The sequence below is a fragment of the Lissotriton vulgaris genome, chromosome 8 (assembly GCF_964263255.1).
Source record: "Lissotriton vulgaris chromosome 8, aLisVul1.2, whole genome shotgun sequence".
NCBI classification, from domain to species: Eukaryota; Metazoa; Chordata; class Amphibia; order Caudata; family Salamandridae; genus Lissotriton; species Lissotriton vulgaris.
Window position 1 is genome coordinate 167,368,711 of NC_141696.1, and position 24,468 is coordinate 167,393,178.

At 43.7% G+C, this 24,468-nt stretch overlaps 1 protein-coding gene across 3 annotated transcripts in view; it reads right to left on the bottom strand.

Annotated features, from left to right (window-relative positions):
• The window catches only part of GDPD4 (glycerophosphodiester phosphodiesterase domain containing 4), a 356,500-nt gene that overhangs the window by 191,236 nt on the left and 140,796 nt on the right, over positions 1–24,468 (bottom strand). For all 3 annotated transcript variants that reach the window (XM_086933889.1, XM_086933891.1, XM_086933888.1), the window contains exon 3: positions 17,951–18,054. In XM_086933889.1, the coding sequence (XP_086790015.1) occupies positions 17,951–18,054 (104 nt within the window). The remainder of the gene's footprint in view (positions 1–17,950; positions 18,055–24,468) is intronic.

Genomic DNA, 24,468 nt, shown 5'->3' on the forward strand with positions numbered 1-24,468 from the left:
TTCTTTCGACATCTCAAACCCCCAGCAACCTGGGAAAGCCCCACTTGCTTTGTTTTGATTAGTAATAGAACTCCTGCGAGCACTGTAAGAACGACCAGTTCTTAGTGACATCTTTATTGACGTCTTATGTCCAAAAACCTACGTCAAACTCGGCACCTTTCAGGTATAAATATACCAACGTTGTCTTAAGCAAGCACACGGTGGTGGTGAATACTGGAGCAGATCAGCTGTCCCCTTGCAGAGCCCAGCAGATGCGAGAAGCCCATGGACGCTGCCCCGCCTCCTTGACGCGCTGAGAAAGACGCTGTCTTTTCTCCTGCCGAGAAAATCCAGCTCCGGCATTTCCAGCCTACCCTTGCAGGTGACTGGGATATCGGGTCCTGAGAGGAGATACCAGACCTCCTGCATTCTATTCCAGAGGTACGGTGCTGACTAAACCCTTAGAGAGAATTCTTGAAACAAACTCTTGGCAAAACCAACTTAACTTAAACTGCTACTTACTCCCTCCCTTGTATTAGGCTTAGGTCAGGTACACTGGGATAGGCGTAGTTAGAAGCACCAGTTGAGGTTGTTAGCCAATGTATATATGAATGTATATATTTTATTTATTTTAACTATCTTATGGCTAAGAAACCATATCAATGCTTTTACAGTATTATTTCGTAATACTCCTTTTACTGTACGCACTTTTCATAATAACAAGTCTTGCAATTGTGGCAATTCATTTCTCTTGCATGAGAAGGAAGACTGCTCAATAAATAATATCTTTTATTGAAAACGCCTGTCTCTCTATTCTCTGCATCCTGGTGAAAGTAAATCTGCACAACTGACTGAGTGAAATAGCTGTCTATTGTTTCACACGACTCTAGAGCAGGGGTCTTCAATCTGTGGGGCGCGACCCCCAGGGGGGGCGTGGAGTCCTAGAAAGGGGGTCGCGCATTCCCTTCGTACTTTTGCCTGGAACTGCCTGAAGCTGCAATCCCGAATAGTGGCATCTTCAGGCGCTCTCTGATTGGAGGACATCGTGAAAGCATACAGCGTCATCGGTGATTGTCCTCCAATCAGAGAAAATGCAGATTTAACATCGGGAAATGCCGGGAACTGGGGCCATGAATATGCTCTGGCGAAGCGTCTGGAGTGCTTCAATGTTATTGTTGTTGCTGCTGCCTTGCACTCCGGCTGCATTTCCTGGACTTCCTTGTTGTCCTTGCTGCTGCTGTGTTTTTCCAGCAGCTGGTGTCCTTTTCGTGCTTCTTCGTGGCTGCCTTTGAAATACGATCCCATGGCTTTTTCCTGGTTTCCGCGGCACCTGGAACTTCGTGTTCAAGTTCGATAATAGGATTTTCTTTGGAGAGCAATGTTTCTCATTCACATTTATTTGATTTGAAGGCACTAACAAACAGGATTTATATGGCACGGCTACGTACACTGCCAGTAGTTACAGTAAAACCTTGTAAAATACATAACTAATGAGAGCAGATGTTTTAGTGAGATCTGGTCTCTCACAAGCAAGCAACGCTGCCAGTGTTTTTAGATCACATTTCGTGTCCTTTGCTATTAAATAGTTTCTCTCTCCCCTAAATGTCCATTCTTACTTTCTCTCCCCATTCTTGTTTCCATCTAATATCTTTCTTCATTACTCCTTGTATTTCATTTTTTTCTTGTATTAAACGCAAATTTATTTTAGGCCCAAGTGTTTATATGAATGAAAGAGTGGGAGGAAGAGAAACGGAGAGAAAGAGAGCGCGAGACTAAAGGTCAGGGAGAATAATCAGGACAAAGATAGACAAAACCAGGGATGGAGAGAGAATACAGGAGGCATGATAAGGACTTCGCTAGAGAGGGTTAGCAGAAGAGATAAGTGAGCAGTGGGAGAAGATGCAGAGTGCCTAAGGTGGAGGATAGGTGGCAGGCATGTTTGCAGATTGGCAGGGAAGGACGCAGTGTGGGAGAGAATGTGGGAGAAGGCCAAGATCGAGAATAATGGGGTACATTTGGAGGGAAGGTTGGGACAAAGGGGAGGAAATGGGCAGAAAAGTCAAATAAGGAATTGCTATTTTTCTGCGCACACTGGAAGCTCTGAAAACCTATTCTCTTCTGTATTTGGTCCTGTACAAAATGTATTTCAAAGGCCACCCTCCAAGTGTAACAAAGAAAGCTATTATCTTCTCTTTCACAAAATTAATCTATGTGCTGACTCTCAAATAATGAAAAAGAGAGAGTGTGTAGATGATTTCACACCAGTATCTCTGAACTATTTCTTTCTGAGTACCTCTAGAGTACCTCTAGAGCAGGGGTCTTCAATCTGTGGAGCGCGACCCCCCAGGGGGGGGCGTGGAGTCCTAGAAAGGGGGTCGCGCATTCCCATCACACTTTTACCTGGAACTGCCTGAAGCTGCAATCTGGTGTCCTTTTTGTGCTTCTGCTTCATAGCTGCCTTTGAAATACAATCCCGTGGCTGTTTCCTGGTTTCAGCTGCAACCGGAACTTCGTGGAACTTGTAAGTAGGCTGCCTCTGCCCCACCTCCTCCACCATTCCCTGGCTTTTTAATCCTCAGACCCACACACAAGCAAGCACGCACACACACACACATTCTTAACTCCAAAAAATCACACCCACCCTTTCCCCACTGCTGTCTTTGGGATTCCTCTGCTAAAGTAAGTCACACAACAATAACACAAGGTTGGAATAGTGAACACAGGCTGGAGAGCATTTCTTATAGGTTCAGCCAGGCACCTGCTGACATGCCTTGGCTGTGCTTTCAGATCTTTGATACTTTGCTTGATACCACCAACAACTCTGCACTGTGTTTTATGACTATTTAAACGTTCTCTAAATAAGTTATTAGTACATGAGCTGATACTGTGTTTCTGTGTTAAAGTACAATTTTTCACACATTCCCATTCTCTTCCAACCTCGTTTCTCCTTCCACACATTTTTGTCTTTTACTCTCATTTCTTTTCTTTCACTTTGGTCCTGCTGCTGACGTCACCCATATAATGTTGTCAAATGTGCAGCTTCACCATAGAAAGCCCAGGTGGTCCCTTCACTGTATTTCTGTTTGGAAGATTGTCCATGGCAGGGGCATGGGGGGGGGGTGTATTATGCCCTCACCTCCTTGTCAAACTTCCTGTCTCTCTTCCTATCTCCTCTCCCTTAAAATCCTTCAGGTGGCTTCTTTACGTCCGGTTTTGTTTTCGCTACACCTGTCCTCCCACTCCCCCCGCTGCCATCATGTCGAGGGCAGACATGGCTCTCTGTTTCGCTATATAAGTGCATTTCCCACCATCAGGATCATGTGGGTCCTGTCCCCTCATCTCTCCAGTGGTCAAGACCTAACTCTGTCTTAGACAAGGTCTATCCTTCTGTTCTGAGTGTCTCTCCCACACTTGGGCTCTGTCAGGTGGGTCCTGACCTCTCACCCCTCCAGTGGGTCTGCCAGGGCCTGGCTTTTTATTCCACAAGGTCTCCCACTGGTGTCTTCCACAGCTGGGGTCTCTCAGTGGGTCCTGTCCTCTCATCCTCCATCTGGCATGGCAAGGCCTTGCGCTCTGTGCCGCAAGGTCTCCCTCTGTTGTGAGTATGGAGTGTCTCTCCCACATTGGGGCTCAATTGGGTGAGTGCTGCCCTCTTACCCCGCCAGTGGGACGGCCATGCACTGGTTCTGTTCTACAAGATCTCCCTTCCATTATTATCCAACATATTAACCAGGTAAACTATGTTTTGACATTAATTGTTTTCTGGAGAACAGGTGGAATGAACAATGTTTTTATTTGCCTCAAACTTCCTGTAGAACCTGGTCTCTCTGTAGAGAGTGACACTGTGTTTCCTGTTCTGCCTGTTTATTTGAACAAAGTATTGCTTCTGGGAATTGTAGTCCTCCAATGATTAAGATCAGTTGGATTGCTGCACCTCATAACAATCATTTGTAAAAATGAAACCCTGAGAATGGATGCATGGACCCTCTTTTACTAATGTTTTGTAAGGGCGCTTGCACTCTGAAAGGCTACACAAAAGTTAGTGTCAATCTACTTACTTTATAAAGGCCTGTATGCTTTATTGCAATGTGTTATGCACCCTCCAATATATATACTTTAGTAACTAAATGCCATGGTGTTTGGCCTTCATTCTGAGATCTAGATCCATAGTGACCTGGTAGCATAGTGTAATTTAGCGTCCCTATGCAAACTAGGGTTCTTTGCGGAGCTCTAAGGCTGGCTTCAGAGCCTGGGCTCTCGGTAAAGAGGGATCCAATGTGGTTCCCTGGAAAAGGTAAGTAAGGTGTGACCCTGGGTGGTCTGCTCCATAGCACCCCCTGGTAGTATGGAGGTTGTCCATGAGGAGTAGGCAGGTGGTGGTTTGCGTCCCAATTTTTATTGATGGGGCAGAATGAAACCTGGGGGAGGGCATGAAGCAGTGGCAGTTGGCATGGACCCTGAGAAACAGAGATGGGTAGGTGAGTCTATCCTAGATACTGCATTGTCTGAGGTTGCCTTGTGGGCTGTGGCCCAGTTCCTGATCTCTGAGGGTAGCAACCCTGAGACAGAAAAAGTAAAGACTAGGAGGCAAGTTTCACCTGCAGCAGTGAGGCTAAAGGAGGGTAGTAGGAGAATGGGCCATGCTTAAAAAGAATTGCTGAGAAACATTTTCTACTCAAACCAGTCTCTTGCTTTCTGTATTTATCCATATTTATGTATCCATATTTATTTTGTTTTGTGAATAGATGATGTGATAACTCGTATATTTCCACATTTACTTAACAGATAGACGTGCACTCATACTTTGATGCCCGTCGTGTTTTAGCAAATTACACTGCCAAAATAATATAATACACACATCAAAAAATTGGCATAATAGCACAAATACCTGTCGAGAAATGCAGCAATTAATTTAAGCAAATCTCAGTGAGCTTTATAACTCCCTATGCTGGCAATATGTACAGCCAAAAGAAGCCAATTATCTGCATTTTTCCACTTTTAAAAGTAGATGCAGACAGGATATACAATGTTTTCTGTCTGTAGTTATCTGTAAAAATGGAAAACAGGGAGCACCAATTATGAGGAGTACTAAGTTCTAGAAATTTTTGTAAGGAGGGGGTCCTCATGCCTGAAATTTATTGACAGGGGGGTCTCGGCATCCAAAAGTTTGAAGACCTCTGCTCTAGAGATTGACTCTTATTCTGAGGAGCAAAGTTGTCATGTTAATGCGGTTGTCGGAAGCTGAATCCCTTCTTGTCTGAGCCAGGGAAGCTGATCACTTCCTATTCAGTCAAGAAAGTTTCCAGTGACCTCTGAGCTAGCTGGCGCAAACCTAAATTAAGTCTAACATAGTCAGTAGAGACCTAGAAGACCGCAGTCCTATGTCTACACTGCTGTTTATGTTATTCCAATGCGCAGGGCCTATAGGGAAAATAGGAACTACACTACATGGCGCCCAATGTTTGGTAAGGCGATAAAACTAACGCAAGACGTTAGAGTAACTCAGTCGTGCTTTTTCACACAGACCCTTTCTCCCGTAAATACTCCAATAGACGTCTGGAGTGGGTGAAAGGTTAAAATCCGCCGGAACTTAGTAGGAAGAGATTCCTATGTAAAGTTTCTGGTTTAGTCAACGTTGAAGGATACAGTGTTCCAAAATATTGTGCACCTAATCTTTTTTCCTTGGAAACCTGCTCTGCAAACCTTCATTAATACAATGTCAGTAAATGGCAATAACAACGGAACCAATGAAGTCGCGGTAGACGCGAATCAGCAGGGTCCCGATGATACAGGAATTTATGAACCGGATGCGATTATCATCCCAGCAAACAGAAGAAAATCTATAACTTCAAAACTTATAGAAAACGGACTGACATCACGAGGTGGTACAGTCATTTTCGTGATAGAGGCACACGAATATCGACAGACAGAGGTATTCTATTCTTGGATAAACTTTCCAGCGGCAAACGCTACAACACACGAGTTTCACTATTACAAAATAGAGGAACCACCGGAAGAGTACGCTCCTTTCGAGGAGATTGAAATCCCATTAAAATACCAAGAGCACTTGCTCTGGTTTAAAGGCGCCCTAAAACATAATGATCACATCACCAGGCTCGGTCCACTAGGTAGACCAGGAGCAACGTGGCCGGTTCTAGCCAGCTACACACCACATCCAGACATTGAAAAAATGTCAAGAGAAGAACTTTTAGCACAGCTAAAATTACTGATTAAAATACATAGACAGTTAGTCCAATATGTAATGCGGACTGCAACAGTCCAAACAACTGTTAATGTTCCACAGCTAACCCCTCATCAGGGGAACACAAATAAAATCACACCACAGAACATACAATCATGTCTTGGGAAAACTCCCGCAAAACAGGAACAAATTCCTTTCTGGTTAGCACAGAAAATTACTCAAATAGAGGCAGTATTCCCGAATACTACCCCTATTGAGAAACACAGAATTCTGACTATCTGCCTTCCAATGGGGGTCGCACCACATGTGGAGGACTGTGACACTTGGGGTACAGTCTTTGCTTCCATTTACACAAAAACACATGGTGTTCCGTCGATGGAGGTAATACCGGATGTGCTGAAACAAATTCAGAATGAATACGGTCCAGAACCTGCTTTAACTCTTGGTATGAAATTACTGAAAAACTTCAAGCAGGTCTCGGCTATATTACTAGCCAACATAAAAGGAGAAGCAGCATCTGTGGCGATCCGCCAGAAATTGAAAGAAACAGATATAACAGATCAACCAATTGAGCTTGCCAGAATTATAGAAAAATGCTATGAAGAATTAGGTAGAGATAGTTTGGGTGGGAAACCAGTAAAACCACAACTACTCGAAAATCCTGAAAAATTATTTATTAAAAATAATCTAAACACTCCTAAAAAGAGCTGGGATGGAAATAAACAATCCACTCCCAAAGAAAAAGTTTTCCAGTCCAGAGGAAGGTCTCCTCGACAGAGGGAAAGAACTCCGACACTCTGAGAAAAGATATAACCTTAGAAATAGGGATAACTTGAAAGTGAAGGAAAAAGCCTAGCGGACAACTTCTTAGAGAAGTGCGCTGTACTCCAAGCACCGAAAACGCTGAAGAACTTACAATCGATTCCAGGCTTCCTGAATTTCGGAAGAACATACATTCTAAACTACGCAGAGAGGATTAAACCTCTCCACAAATTAATCAAACCTGATTTTAAACCAATCAACTGGACTCAAAAACACACGGAAATTTTGAGATCACTGCAAACAGACATGTTAGCAAAAACAAAATTAGAAACACGTGACAATATACGCAACCTTGTAATCCGGGTCATCCCAGGAAGATGCGGATTCACGTACCTAACCTCTAATGAGGGAGAAACGGTACCAATGGCTTACAAAACACATTTGAACACACAAGCAGAAAGAACATTCAGTCTCACAGAAAATACTGTGAATGCAGTGCAAACTGCTATAGCGAAAGAACGAGCTCTAGCACAAGGCAAAAGGATCACTGTTCTCACAGCAGAATCCGCCTTCGAGGCACTATTCAGCCCAGTAAACCTGCCTACAGTGTCACTGGATCCGAAATGGATACAGTGGGAAAATTCTCTTGCTGCAGAAGACGTGAAATACTATTTCGCCCCGCACATGAAAAAACTGAATGATTTAAAATATGAAAAAGAATATCCTCTGCCAATCGAAATTCTGCCCCTAGAACAGTACTCCTGTATAATCTATACAGACAGATTTGTACAGCATTACAATGTAGAAGATAAATCCTACGATGCAGCCTGCGCGATTGTTAAAGGTCGTTGGCTCTGCAGTAAATTCAGACCAAAAGTAACAAAAACTGAAATACTGAGAAAATGTTCGGCTCAGCGAGCAGAAATCAGATCTTTAAAGATGGCGCTTGAAAATGCCGAACGTGAATTCCCGACACTAATCGTGTGCGATTTGCATTTTTGCGTCAATTCTTACAATAATGATTTGCAGGGTTCAAAATGATTACAAAGATGATACAGGTGCCACAATCAAGCATAAAATGCTTTGGAAACAAGTAGTTCTTTTACAGAAAGAACTACAAAAGACTCACGTGATACACACTCTGAGTCATCAACGTGATGGCGTTCACGTTGCAGGGAATTCATTGGCTAATACAGCCGTAGCGGAAGCAACTAAACCGGCTTTCGTAGCCACAAAAAAGCGTTCAGAAAAATACATAGACGGGGAAACCATGCTGGCAGTAAAAACGTATTCAAAAGACAACTGTGCAGCATTACCTGTGAACTATCCACTCAATTATACATATGTAATTGATGCAAACTCCGTTCCTTTTGCTCGAATCCCTGGAGTGGGGGATAGGGTAATTCCAAACACGAATCGGAGAAAGTTGTTAATAGCAGACGCACACATGGGTGAAGGTCCAAGGCACAAACAGATGAAGGAATCTCTGACCGAATTACAATCAGTATACTGGTGGCCGGGGATGAGCCTGCACCATTATAAATTTGTAAAGAGCTGTCCAGACTGCGACAGAGACCGCAGTAACGAGTCAAGCGGAGTAAAGCCATGGCCATTTATGAAGGTAGCATAGAGCTATCTACACATGCAATCCAGCGTCCTATTAATTGTTTAAGACTACATTCACTTTAAAAATGTGGCCCCAGCGCTCGGCTGACGCCAGAACTGTTATAAAAGATTTGCGAGTCTTTATCGGCACATACGCAATTGCCATGCTTCATTCTGACCAGGGTCCTGCTTTTAGCTCTCGAGCTTATAAGGAGGCCATGACCAGCATGGGCATTGGATTGCGATTCTCTTGTCCCTTCCATCCTGAGGGAAATAGCGTAGTCGAAAGAAAAAAACGAGACATAAAGCAATCTATAACAGCAAAGGTATTAGGTTCGGGTGATGGGTGGGTCAAACATTTAATAAGTGTCCAACGTAGTCTTAACAACTTGCCAAGAAATTCTCTAAAAGGTTTCAGCCTGTACGAACTATTGTTCGGAAGTAGAATGCATGTTCAGGACTTAGATAGTCTTGCTTCAGTGGTAGAAGATAAGAATAAAGACTTTGACATCAAAGATCGTTTGGCTGTTTTACAGGACTTAAATGAAACAAGAAAAGCCCTGAGCAACATAAAGTTAAAACAGCAGCCAACCACCACGGAAGACACACCACCTGCCCCAGCAAGACCTGTCTGGATTCCAAAGATTGGGGATCTGGTCAGAGAGAAAATAGCGGTGAAGAAGGAATTTGGGCCTTCTTACAGAAAAGCAGTACCTGTCTTAGCGATCAACGGAACAAGATCAGTAGTACTACCGCCCCTTGTTGGTAAAAAAGAGAACAGAGTTGTATCAATCGACCTGGTAAAACCACAATCATGTGGCCTACAATCAATAGCAGGCCTGGTGGACTCCCACGAAGTAACAGAATACCCAAATTTGCAGGTATCCAAGAGGTTCAAACTGAAAGACTAATCACATTTGATAAACCTGCAGTGAATAAAAAAGGACTATGCAGAAATGCCATGGAACTTGTGCCTCGTGAAACACAAATTGAAACAGTTCGTCATGAAACACCAGTCTACAATGATGTGACATCAGAATGTGCTAATGAAAGCCAAATGGGAAAAACAATTCCAACAATCGACAGAACTGCATCTGGCTACTTCATCAATTTCGACAACTTTTCTGAAGATCAAAGCGACCCTGAAGTGATGCCAGAAACAAAGATTTTTAGAGAAAAAGCAACAGAACTCTTTCATCAACTCAAAGAAACCTATCTTATTTCACCATGGTTAGAATTTTGGATTGGGCTAGGTGTATTTTTCCTCCTGCTTTGGCTCATCATGGTACTTTGTTTGGGAACATTCATTGAGGGAAAATACAGTTCAATGGACAGAGCAAGTCAGAACATCAACTTAGTTCTGAAACCTCACAAATCATCTCACGTCGAGAAAAGAGAACTATCATAAGTAAATGTCACAGCCATTCCAATACCCGGCGGGGTAGTTTGGGACAAGACAGACTATGAAATATATGGCCTGGTCGAGATCTTGAAATATCCTCACCAGTTTAAGGTTTCATTAAGTGACTTTGTAAAACCAAGTACATTCTCTGATGATTGGGACTTTAAAAGTATAAATGATATGATGTCGGATTTAGTGTTGTCAGCAAAATTTACAGAACATGATTATTTACAAGGTTCATCTAATTATGAACAGATGTACTGTTTTTCACATTACGCAGACCACTATTTACATAAATCTGCTCAACCTAGAAATGTTTTTAAATATAACCAATGGGAACATTGTGCTACTCCACCTAAAAGCAGTTCAAAAACATTCTATGAGAAATTCCAATACTTCTCAGGGTTTAACACGAGTAATGCAGAAACATTTTATTATAAACTGTTGGATAAAACAGGGACGAAAACCATGCTGACAAATACTAAATTGATATATTCAGAAGCATTTTATAAAAAAATGATTACATTTGGTTTTGATTTCTGGAAAAATAACATTGAAACAAAAACCATCTGGGGTACAAAAGATTGGCAGGTACAAGGCCTAGAAGCATTATTTCGAGCCTGCATGATCCCAGAACAAATAATGTTCTTGAATGACACAATTCAACAAACAACCTGTCTTGGACTAGCCAAGATTAAAGACCTTAACAAACCGTCTATTCCAAAGCCAATACCTGATAATGCAACCACAGATATTGAATTAGACGTATCCCAAATTTTGAATGAAAACACAACACATCCTGATTGGAAAAAGTGGTTAATCTGGCCTACAGACACGAATAACTGTCAAGATAGATTCCTGAACAAAATACAGGGGTTAAAAATGTCCAGACCAGACCCTAGATACTCCCAGAGACAACATCCAGGGATAGTAACAACATACAGTGTAGGGAAACTCTGCCTTAAATGGCTACAAACATCCACATTGGCACAAATTAAGCAACACTTGCCTTTACTTAAAGATGGTGCTGACTTGCGCGATTTCGTTATGGGACCACGCAAACAGCGTCAAAAACGTTTCATAGCGGCCAGCATATATGCGGCATACAACGAGGCTTGGAAAGAAACTCAAATTGAAACTGCCGAGAAAATACGAGAAATTGATCGTATTAATTTGGAAAAATCACTTTCTGTTGTGGACAATGGGTTAATGACTCTGTCCTCCAGAATATATTCCCTGGACAGTATTGTATCATCTGCTATTGATATAATAGACCAGGACTTGCTAATGTTACAACATTCCCAATTATGTTCTATTGTACAGCTAGGCTGGACGTTGCAAAATCTCCGTTCGGGCTATGTGCCATGGCGTTTAATCAACACAACGTCATTGTTTTCCATCTTTAACCTTACTGATAAACAAATCAGTTTGGCACAGAAAGGAGCAGACTATACAATCCTGAGCATCGAAAAACTTGAGAGATTACCATTGACAATGTCAGAAAGACCTGTCATTGAATGGATAATACACGGGATTATCACAATTCCGATAACAACTTTCCAATTTAAAAATTGCCTTGAGTATATACCGGCAGGCCAGTATGAAAAGTTGGGTAAAGGATACATTAAGTCATCATGGAAATTACCTTATACACACACATGTTATAGTGACAACAACAAAAATGTATTTCTTAGTGGTAATGAGTGTAAACATTCACTAAGCGGTATACTTTTGTGCCAAGGTATTAACTTACATGGGGCCTGTGAGGGTACTTCAAACAACCTTTCATGCCACCAGCATGGCACACCTGCAGCACAAATAGTGCCATTCTTTAGGCAACTTTCTAACAGGAGTTACGTTCTAATAACGGATCACAGCTGTTGTGGCTTGGTGCCAGGGAAAGCATATCTCTTAAGCGTGAGTTACATGGTCACTTGCTGTATGCAAGCATTGTATCCGAACGGCCCTGGAGACTCAGTGGCTCCGATTTGGCCTAGTTTGAATATCTCTTCTATACGAATTGATACTTTAAGCAGAATGAAGTCTGTACTTTTGCAGACAACAGTGCCCATCTCGTCATCAAAAGAGACGTATGATCTCCAAGTTGCAAGGACGGCGGCAGAGATACATACACTTTTATCAACAAATTGCCCGGTGCATTTCACAGAGATTCTCAGCTAAATCCTAAATATGTCGAATGCCAGTGGTATCTCGAATGTATTTAAGACAGTTTTTTCGGGACTGTTGACACCATTTGAAGCGGTCCTGGGTATCTTTCCAAATTTTGTACATTCGATTTTTGGCGGCGTACCACTACTTTTGGGACTCGTAGCAGGTATTTTATTTTTGACTCTCCTGCTCCGATATGGCAAACCAAACCGCAGACATAACTCCGGCACGGATGGAAGAAACGATCCTAGCAATACGCTACCGGGACCGCATAACTAAAGTCCTTGGGATAGCCCGGCTACGAGATCTGAATATGACCTGGTTTCTTTCATTCAGACCTATATGGCAGACCTGCATCTTACCTGTGCTTCGATGTATGCTATGCGGAGAGGAATGTGTGTTAGACACCTGTCTTGCACTACCATCAGCAATACCAATGGACGTCGATACTTTGCTAAGTCCAGTAACGGCTCACGCATCGTGTTGTACCCAGCGGTTACCAATCCTGATGACGGCATTCGTTGAGGCTCCTGCACTACGACTAGGTGGTGGCAGTGAAGCAAGAAATGAAAGCAACATCACCCAGGTACGACCATCTGTACGCATTGCTGATCCTGAAATCGATGATAGCAATCATTCTCACAACTGCCAAGTTACAGCATTATCGAACTTGGTCGAACTGTCACCTGAATATGTAGACCAATTCTTTGCGAGCCTGTCTGAAATGATGTTCTCCCCTGAACAGAAACAATAACTTTTTGGAAAAATATTCCGGCACACAGCGTTCCCATGAACTCTGAATTCGGCCTTCAGCTTTGATAAACAAAAATCTACTGAAAAGCGTTTTTGAACTATTTTTTCCCTGCTCACCATGAAATTAATTTTTCCAAAATATTTACTTTTTTTCTGGCACACGTCCTTTGCTTAAAGTAGAACCATTCATAAAGAACAGAGCTTCTATTTTTAGTAGATCTAGAGACAAAATGTTACCTTAGCCTCTAGCACATTTTACAGCAATTGTATTTATATGTGATGAAATAGTCTTGCCCTTCTTTTCTGTATTTAGAGACTTTTTCATGTGTAATTCTTCTCAGAATCGTTCAAATAATTACATATGCAATGTTTTTGAATGATTACGAAGCTTGATAACGTACAGTACCAATTCATTTCCATGTATTTCATATACACCATTTCAAATGCAAAATGTATTTTGGTGGGTAGGAATACACGTGCTTCTTATTGCTTTAGTTTTTAGTAATTTGATGGACATAAATTCGTGGAGTGGGTGTTGCGTTTAATCTAGGACCCCGATCAATATTGTGACCTCATGCCCCTATACGGCTATAATCAATACATATCCCTATAATGGCATAACGATCAGAGCCATATTTCAGTAACTCGTCTCTGCAGTTCATAACAGTCCATGACACAGCAGAAGCCACTTCCTTAGATTCCTAGATAGCACACCGAGTTCTTTCGACATCTCAAACCCCCAGCAACCTGGGAAAGCCCCGCTTGCTTTGTTTTGATTAGTAATAGAACTCATGCGAGCACTGTAAGAACTACCAGTTCTTAGTGACATCTTTATTGACGTCTTATGTCCAAAAACGTACGTCAAACTCGGCACCTTTCAGGTATAAATATACCAACGTTGCCTTAAGCAAGCACACGGTGGTGGTGAATACTGGAGCAGATCAGCTGTCCCCTTGCAGAGCCCAGCAGATGCGAGAAGCCCACGGACGCTGCCCCTCCTCCTTGACGCGCTGAGAAAGACGCTGTCTTTTCTCCTGCCGAGAAAATCCAGCTCCGGCATTTCCAGCCTACCCTTGCGGGTGACTGGGATATCGGGTCCTGAGAGGAGATACCAGACCTCCTGCATTCTATTCCAGAGGTACGGTGCTGACTAAACCCTTAGAGAGAATTCTTGAAACAAACTCTTGGCAAAACCAACTTAACTTAAACTGCTACTTACTCCCTCCCTTGTATTTGGCTTAGGTCAGGTACACTGGGGTAGGCGTAGTTAGAAGCACCAGTTGAGGTCGTTAGCCAATGTATATATGAATGTATATATTTTATTCATTTTAACTATCTTATGGCTAAGAAACCATATCAATGCTTTTACAGTATTATTTCGTAATACTCCTTTTACTGTACGCACTTTTCATAATAACAAGTCTTGCAATTGTGGCAATTCATTTCTCTTGCATGAGAAGGAAGACTGCTCAATAAATAATATCTTTTATTGAAAACGCCCGTCTCTCTATTCTCTGCATCCTGGTGAAATTAAATCTGCACAACTGACTGAGTGAAATAGCTGTCTATTGTTTCACACGACTCTAGAGATTGACTCTTATTCTGAGGAGCAAAGTTGTCATGTTAATGCGGTTGTCGGAAGCTGAATCCCTTCTTGTCTGAGCCAGGGAAGCTGATCACTTCCTATTCAGTCAAGAAAGTTTCCAGTGACCTCTGAGCTAGCTGGCGCAAACCTAAATTAAGTCTAACATAGTCAGTAGAGACCTAGAAGACGGCAGTCCTACGTCTACACTGCTGTTTATGTTATTCCAATGCGCAGGGCCTATTGGGAAAATAGGAACTACACTACAGGGGTAAAGCCTTGATTTTACTCTGAGCCAATATCATCTGGGTAAAGCGCTGATGGAGCAATTCAACAACTGGAGGGGTCTTAAAGTTAATAATCAAACAGTCCCCTGGGGTATCTTTAGGAAGACTACCCAGCCAGGTAGTCTGCCTAAGAAACAGAACATCCTTCTTTAGATCCTGCGACCACCCTGAGTTTTTTTTTCAACCAAAAGATTGTTTTATATTTCAGAGCTGCGTGATCCTCTTCTCTTTGGGGTCGTAGCACTGGGATGTCCTTTAAGATAATTAGATAAGGTGTACACTCTGGGGGTATCTGTGAGTAGACTGTACTGGACCTACCAGATTTACGGGGCATACTATTACAAGAGAGGGCTTCTGGTCTTGCTTCTGACGTTTGGGCCCTCTTCGGTTGTTGGGCTGTCAATTTTGTACTGTCCCCTGCATGTCGGTCAGTAAGCTCTTGTGGTACGATTGGTATAAACTGCACAGAATTAAGATCTCTCCACCCCTCATGTTGGGTGGGCGTAATTATGATCTCTAGAGCAACCTCCAGGTCTGAAATTCTCTTGTGAAAGGAGGATAAAAATCAGTTAACAAATCCTTCAGCTTAAAGTGCTTAGTGCAATGATCCAGGATCCCTGATTCCATGTCTTGAAAGTTAATAATATCCATATTATTTGAGGTTCTCATTTGCTTCGATGCAACACTTCTTGTCTCCCTTTTCTTGGTTATAGGCAAAGCACTAGAATCATGCAGCAGAGGAGAGTAAAATTGTGCGGCAGGGTTGTGCAAATTATGCAGCACATTTTGTGATAGTATTACTTCATTAATATGACATTTCTAAGCTTGTTAACAGAGCTAGGGTGTTAGTTGTACCTAATTTGTGCCAGTTCAACACCCAGAAATAGCAATAAGCTACATAAAGGTGACCAGTCAACCTTTACAAAGGGCCTTCCAATCCGCTGCAACACATGCCGCTGCATTTTTACTAACTTTGGAACCGTTGGAGCTAGAAAGAACATTTTTTTGTTAACCTCTCCAGATTAAGCAGCAAATTGTGGATTAAGTGGCAAAATTTACAAATATGCGAAAATCGCCACAAACGCACTATTGCATAATACCAGTGGCCCTGGTTATAGGGCAGTGCTTTACAGACCCCAAGGCCTTTCTGGTTTCAGCATATACCCTCTTTTTCTACTTCACTGGTGGGGAAATAAGGGGGAAAGATGGATCAATGGTACATTGCCTCTCGTGTCTAACACAGGGTTTATTGACACAATTGTATCCTGTATTTAGTCAACACCAATCCCCTCTTTGCTTTCAGATGTTATCCAAACTGGGGGAGGGGGATTAGCGATAGTTGTGGCATCTGCATTAATCGATTGCCTCCTGGCTTCCTCAATCTTGCCCTCCACCAGGCTACTTTCAGAATAAATTGCCCCCATAACACAAGTTAGGTCGTTTGTGATGGACCTATAGCTTGAGCTGGGGTCTCCTTTGGCCTCATGAAAATGGTTAGCTTTTCTCGTTCCCATTTTAATGTGTACACAGCCCACAAACAAATTAAGCGGCCCAGCAGAAAAAAAAGTTTACCTGGCTATTCCAGCTGGAAGGAGTCTGGGGTTATATGAGCAATAAAAACAGAGCCAAGAGAGTGGGCCCAGACTCCGCTGAGTGCAGATGGGCCCTTTCTTGGCCCGGTCTTCGTCTGGGCACGAATCTGCGCGAGTCGCGTGCTGTAAGAGTTTCAAGGCACGATTGAGCGCTGAAGCAGCAACATCTTCAATTTGAGACGCAGGGGAATGCCTGAGGAGGGGGGAAGTCCTACTCCAGCAACAGCACAACAAACGTCCAGTAGATTGACCCTTGTATGATGCAGTAGACGAGGTGTGGCGCAGCGGCCAGGGTGCCTGACATCGGACCACAGTTCGATTCCTGGCGCCGGTGGCAGGTTAGCCCAGCACAATATGACTCTGGGCAATAGCTCGCTTAATCTTCCCGACTGCCCCCAGCGCCGGGACCCCTCTCCGGAGGTAGCTGTGCGCTTTACAAAATGCTGGCAAAATCTGCAAGAGTTTAAATATAAGCCTTATGTGTTATATTGGAGTTGTATTGCCTTATAAAGGCACTAGGCTTTTAGCCTCTTGCCTCTATATGATCACAGGACTACTTGCTAGCTTCCTATACCCTAATCACATACAGCTGGGGGCACTTTACACCATACACTTAAATTTAAAATTGCAGAGTAAGTGTATCTGTGTTTTTTTAAAGATTTAAGTAAGCAAAGGTATGTTTCAGAGTTGCCTTTATAATCTATTTTTCAAACAGGTGATTCCAATCTAGTTCTAAGTGAACCATATTTTATTTGTTCTTGTGGGGGGAAGCCAATAGGTTATTTTTGTTTTCTATTATCAGTTAGAAGCATCATTTAGGATGACATAAAACAAGGAAGTTCTATCACTTGAAACATCAAAGTTATTGTATTTGTATGTTTTTTAAATGTACAATGAAAGTAAGTTCTTAGTAATTGTTTATGGTTGGTGCTGGATTCTGTTTTCAGTAGAGAGTATGCAGGAGCATGTAACTGGATTAAATATAAAGTACTGTTTTGGAAATGTAAAGAAAAGAGATACAGTGCATGCACAAAGATCAGTGAATTACTAGTGCTAACCCACACTATATATAAAACAAAACCACTACATGAGGAAAAATGTTGTAGTCATCAAGATCAATTATTAACTAGACATTCAGGTGGACCTTGTAAAGAATAACATGCGTATACAATGATATGAACAAACCCAATCTTGGCACTTGAAGTCAGACAGTTTTAAATAGCATGATTACACATTGCATGGTGACATGTGAAGAGGTAAAACAGTTTGTTTCAGTACACCCAAGTAGCTTATGCATTTGCTAGCTGATAAGATGCAAAACAGTCAAAGTGGCATTTCGGCTTGTTAAGGTCTTCTGTCACCACCTTCATCAGGAATTTTACATGGAGCAATTTCATTTTTTCTTATGCAATGTTCTGGTTTTTTGGTTAATTAGAAGAAAGCATGGCATACAACACAGTTATGTAAAAGAAAGAACCCCTTATTATTTCATACTAGAAAGAAGGAGGTATCGCCTTCCACTGCGCCACCAGGAAAGTCAATTAATTTATTATGGATAAAATAAACAGATTTGTAAGCTATAAGGGGCATTTTGATGAGGGTTTTTATGACACTTACCAGTCAAAATCATTGTAGTCATTCTGTGCTTCACCCCAAAAGTAGAGGAATATCAAAGAGAGACAGAATGTGCCTATCAGCACAAGAAAGAACACATGTTCCCACTGCAAAGGAAAAAGAAATACGGTATAAATATCCCATCCCAGCACATCCTGCTACACCAAACTAAAATCCCTAGCAATAAACACCCATAGCAGATGTATCTGTGTAATTTGTATGAGGCTTAAAAGTACTGTGTTAGCCAGAAGTAAAGCATTATTTAAAAGAGGGCACGCAATCCTGCGGGGGTTAACGTTATAAGGCAGTTATTGCCCATTTCATATACCTGACTTCTTTATAGGGAACAACAGTATTTCTGTATTTTACAGTGTGCAAACAGAAAGAAAGCTTTTGTGAAAACAGATAAGAAGAAAGCTGTTAATTTTCAAGTGGTGCATTGAATTGTCAGGCAGAGCAATTTCATTATCTCCTAGCTTAAAATGCAAAGGTCCTCACAAAAGGATTAGCTTCATATTCTTCTCCACCTCTTTAGGGTAACAAAAGAGCAGGAGAGATGTAACCCTCCACATGCCTTGGGGATAACAAACACAGCTAACCTCCCTGGAAACATACTATTGTGCAGTGTGCGCTGCACCAGGTTCAAAGCGAGTCTTACAACTTCACACACCTCACCCAACACCTCCCAAATGGGCCAAACCACATCCAATGCCTATTATTAATTCACTGCGAAAGGGAACCCAAAGCAAATGGGAGAAATGTGTTGCCTAGTCAGGGATATGAAACGCTATCTAAATGCTACAGTACAATACAATATAAAACCTGGTGCACATGTGCACCAGTGCTTACAAATTTAATTATCTTAAAGTTCTGTATGGAACTATCACTGTGATGGTGGGTGACTATCGGTGTGCACACAGATCCCTTTGTAAAATATAAAGGGAAAATTACTATTGTGGTTATTTTGGTTAGGTGCATTTCTAAAGAAGGTTCCACCATCCATTTTTCTCTAACAATATAAAACAATATAATTACAGCCAATGTAGGCTGATGCTTCGGGTTCACTGCAAATAATTTGAGGGAGTAGGCCGAAGTTCCTTCAATTTAATGGTGGTCACAAATAAATTGAATGGTAGATACCCCAGCTTTCATATGAGGAAGATTTTGCTCTCAACATTTGAGTGACCCTTGGGTATTTCTCAACTGCTTCCGTACGTCCCAGAACTAGGTACATGTTTTACAAAGTAACCAAAGTGTGCTTTGGGGTGAACACGTAGTTTGAATCGGTGGATAAAGGGAAAAAAAACACTTTAAATAAAAAGGTACCATAAAATAAAAAGATAATAAAAAGGTACTGTAGCATCCAGGCTACAGTACTGTTCAAACGGAAACTGAAGACACACTTGTTTGTTTAATTTGTTCTGTCTCTCTCCTTCTCAGTCTCCATCTTACCTATGGCTACGCGCCGGGACACTCAAGAGTATCCGTGCGCGCTATAAATTATAATAACATAACATAACATAGTGTGGCATGGTTACCTGCATTTTGCAAGGTGGATTCAGCCTTGCAAAAGGTTGTCACAATCAAGCAACGCACTGTGGCTGATCAGGGAAGAAGGCAGTGCTCCTTCAAATTGGGACAACTGATATTGCTTCACTCACATCAAGGCTACGTGACAGTGTGAAACGATCTTCATGTTAGAGTCTTGCCTAAGTGTAGAAAAGCAACTGCAGCTCAGAATGCAGCCATCTCTCGTCTGGTCAGTACATCAAGTCTCCTATTGAGAAAGGATGGCTGACCATTTTATGGCAAAATGTAGCACAAACTGAAAGGGCAATTTTTTCATTTTATTTGGCTGGTCCTTTTTGGCTCTGGTCAAATATAAAGAGGAACTTGCCAGATTTAGGGAAGGAAGACTGTAACTGAAGAGAATGGGAAGAAAACCTTTCAATCTCACACAAGCTCCAAAAACTTTTCAATTTAGTTGATATGTCTTACTGGTAGAAGTCTTCCCAGAACATTTGATTTGGGGAAGCCAAGTCGTGAGAGGAGTATCACCAAACACATCCTCCAATTCATGCCTTCCATTATTGGGGCCCTCACCCAATCATTTCATCAGCCACTGTAGCTGTGTCACCGCCCAATACAACTCGCAGTGGGAGCTCAGAGACCAACCCCCTGCATTATAGGGCACAGCACTTCATGTAACGCCACCCATCTCCTTCCACTCCCCCAAATGAGGTCCGAAAGAAGGCTGTGTAATATATGAAAAATGACCGGGGAGCGGCAGACCACTGGGAATGCCATAAAAAAGTACAGTAGCCATGTCAAGATCAGCATCTTCGCAATCGAAACCCTCTCCACCGGGGAGACAGGGAAGAAGATCCAGAACGCTAGAGAGGCGTAGCTTGAGTTTAACACCCCGGCCAGTTTACCCTCCAGCAAATCAGACTCTGCATGGTACACCTACCCTCTCCAGTACCTAAACAAGTTATATTACCAGGCAAGCAAAGCCGGAGGGACCTCTGGATGCCCGGCAGGCAGCACCCATCTCATAGGGAAAAAGCAGAACTTGGTCTAATTGATATAAAGGGCTGAAAAACTCCCAAAGGAATCCAACAGATCCTCAAGCATAGGCAGTCTCTGCTGCATCCTGTAAATACACCAGGGCATCATCAGCATATAAGTAGGCCTTTTGCCAACGACCCATCGTCCGAATCCCCCACTCAGTTGCCCTGGTGTGGAGTAAGCATGCCAGTGGCTACAGAGCCAACACAAATAGGAATGGGCACAGGGGACAGCCCTGCTGGGTCTCCCTGCCAATATGGAATCTATTCAATATGGTCCCGCCTGTTTTCACTCTGGCCGATGGGTGATACCCAGGGCCCTCCTCCAGTTTTGCGAGGACAGCCAGAAGGAATGGCCACTCCAACGTATCAAAAGCCTTTTCTAGGCCAAGTGACACTCCCAAGAAGTCTGAAAGAAGGCTGGAGGCATCACCCATAAGACCAATCTGGCGCCTGTTATTCAAGAACGTACTCCTGTCTGGAATAAACCCATTCTGGTCTGAGTGAACCAGGATCCCCTTCAGCAGCATCAACCTATATGTGAGGATCTTCCCCGGTGTCTTACAGTCCAGGTTTAGGAGAAAGAGATGCCTATACAATTTCCCATCCATGGTGTCACAACCAGGTTTAGGCAGCACTACAATTACATCTTCCCATTTGGGATTCAAGTGAGTGATATAAGCAGAATAAAATTCAACTAGCCACCCGTCCGTACCTGGGGTCTTATTACGCAGCAACTGTACTACGGCCTGCCGAATTTCCTCCATCCATAGGTCATCATCCAGCTTGCTGTGCTGCAGCGGATTGATGCAGGGAATCAGTATATCATGGAGATATGCCAGCAGCTGGTGAGCGGGCTGTTCAGGGGACAGCAAATATAGTGTGGCGTAATATTTGGTGAGGAAACCATTGATGGTAGCCTGGGATGTAACCTCGAACCCGTCAGAACGAGCTATCACCGCTATGGGACTTTGTGGTATCATCTCACGCAACAGCCATGCCAGCAACCCTAGGCGGGACGAACGTTCTGCATGCCTGCGGAGCAAGACACCCAGCTTCACAGCCCTGTCTGGATTTGAGGGCAAGACAGCTTTCTGCCGCCACATATAAGGTTCAGTGTGTGTGTGATACCTGTGTGTAGAGTCTGCCGCACTGCCCACAAAGTGGCTGGCTATGCATTTTCCCCTAGTCAAAATCTTGAAGGTCTCCCACTGTACCAGCCATGACTGGGTCGACCCCTCATTATCCACAAACTAATCTGTAATTTGACCACCAACTGTGTCCCTGAAGGGTGCGTCATGGAGTGCTTTCGGCTGAAGCCTCCACATAGGGATCTTGGCCTTACTCCTGTCCCATTGCAACTTGAGAGGGTTGTGGTCCGAGACAGAGCAGGCCAGATACTCCATGTCAGTGACTGTTGCCACCAGCCCACTAGTACAGAAAAACAAGTCCAGATGCATGTGCAAATGTGCACCGGGGAGTAGAAACAGTACTCCATGCCTGACGGGTTACGCGCTTGCCACAAATCCTGAGCCTGTATATCCTGCACCCAACGCTGAAAGAAATGTAAAGCCACCACACGCGCAGCTCTGCATAGCAGGGGTGGCAAGCGATCCACACTCATGTCCAGGACACAACTGAAGTCACCCCTTCATATACACAGGGTCTGTGGATTCTGCAACAGCAAAGGGGTCATACGCTCCAGGGAGCCAGACAGGTCTGTGTTAGGTGCATTAAAGGACATTATATTTTTTGAGCTACCATCTAGCTGCCCCTCAAAGATGACAAAGTGACCCTTTAGGTCCACTTTGCTCGCAGTCACCTGATGGGGACCCCCCCGGGCCCCTGCCATATGAGCATACCCCTGGTATATGCGGAGTAGTAGGTGCCATGTATCTGACCTCCCCATCTCTTACGCAGCTTTGCTAATTCCACCGCAGCCAAGTGTGTCCCCTGGAGACATGCAATCTGAACATGACAACACTTAAGTTATGCGTATAACGCATGTTTTTTGCGGAGAGTGGCCATGACCTGAATGTTGCATGTCAATAACTTATATCTGGGTATGTGTGGTTGTGTTATCAGGAAGGAGCGCACAATGTAACCTTATAGCACCTCTCCAGTGAAGCCAAGCACCCCACAGGGAAGCCACCCAGAGTATCACCAACACCCCACCAGATGGAGATGCAGTCCTACTCAGCAGTACGGTGGTTTAGGACCGGGCAAATTTATGCGCCCCACTGATCTATGGTCATTAGAGAGGACAGTGTCTGGAAGTAATCATCTGCATGACGCACTATAAGCAAAGTAAACTGTAAAACAAAATCCCCTGGAACCCCTTCCCAGGCATGTCCTTGTACACATCCCATGACATATAATAATTGAAAACACATGAAAAGGTAAACCTCTTGGAAGAAGGTAGTCCCATCTCCTTCGGAGTGTGAGGAGTGTCACTGTCCTGGTTGACCAGTAGGACCCAGGGCAACCAAATAGGCCGCCAGCCAGCGAAGGCACTTCCCCTCATCAGCACCATCAGTAGGGCCGAGCACCCCCCTGGATGAAAAAAACACCAGGAAACTAAAATGCACCATTAATCAGCAGTCAAAGTATATAATGTGCTAGTCTGGAAATTAGGGTCGGCCTGATCCACTGTGAGCCTTCCAATGCATGTGTGCCAGTGTCCAATTCCGACACTTGATCCAAGTTCAGCACTGCAAAAAGGGTTACGGCTATGTTGGAATACCTCACCTACCACTTGTCCCCTCTCCTCCACTGCACTATGGGGTGACCACCTGGCCACAAGGAGCATCGCCTGCGATATGCACCTCCCGCTCCCTCACAGCGCATCATCATTGTACTTGAGAAGCAGGACCCCCTGCCACTGTAGCCAAGCCCAAGCTTCCTCCGGAGTTTGGAAGAAGTGGGCCGCTTCACCATCCACCACCCGCAAACTGGCCAATAAGAGCAAAGCATACTTCATGGCCAGTGTACACCGCTGGCGCTTCACCGCTATGTAGGAATTATGATGTTGCTTGACCTCCGCCGTGTAGTCAGATAAGTGATGACAGTGCCTTCAGATAGGCCCTTGGTTCGGAAGAGCTGCAAAATAAGATCCCCGTTCCTAAAGTTCAATAGTCTGGCAATCACTGGCCGGGGGCCCGATCCAGGCAGAGGGGAATGCCCCAGGACCTGGTGTGCTCTTTCAACAGAGAAGAACCTGGGGAGGCAACCCTCCAGCGCCATGTCCGACAGCCAGCCTTCCAGGGAAAGCTCCATGTTAGGGCCCTCGGACCATTCATGAGAACCCAGGATACGGATATTGTTGCCCCTTGAGCAGCCTTCCCCATCTTCAGCTTGGGACTGCAACTGCAAATCCTCCGTGTGAAGAATTCGAAGCTGTGAATCCACCTCCTGCATCGTTGGTCGCATCAACATAAGGGACGACTCTGCTCATCCACTTGCTCCACCAGTTTTCTGTGATCCACTCAGAGGAGTTTCACCTCAATGTTGACTGCATCGATTTGGGACTCAAGAGAAGCCCTTGTGTCTATAAGTGCTTGCAGAATCTTCTCAAATTGTCTGGAGTGGCTAGCCAGAGTGGTTGCCAGTGTACTCAGCACAGGAGGGGGTAGCTTGCTCTGCTTAGCCTATACCATCTTTGCAGGCGGGGCCACAACACCCAGTGGGCCACTATCCAGTTTATGATTTTACTACACATCCCTATCCTAAATGTGTGGAGTAGTCGACAGTCTCTGGAGTCATTTACAAACACTTAGGGCTAGAGTCATGCCCAGGGGCAACGCCAGATGCCCACGTGGCCCTGCATAGGCGCGGGTAAGAAGTAAACTTCCACAGTGATATAGCCAGGGCAGGCACCACAGGATCCCAACAGCCCCGGCCACACTAGAATGCCCAGGCCAGGGAACGCACAGAATCCAATGAAGGGGAAGCACT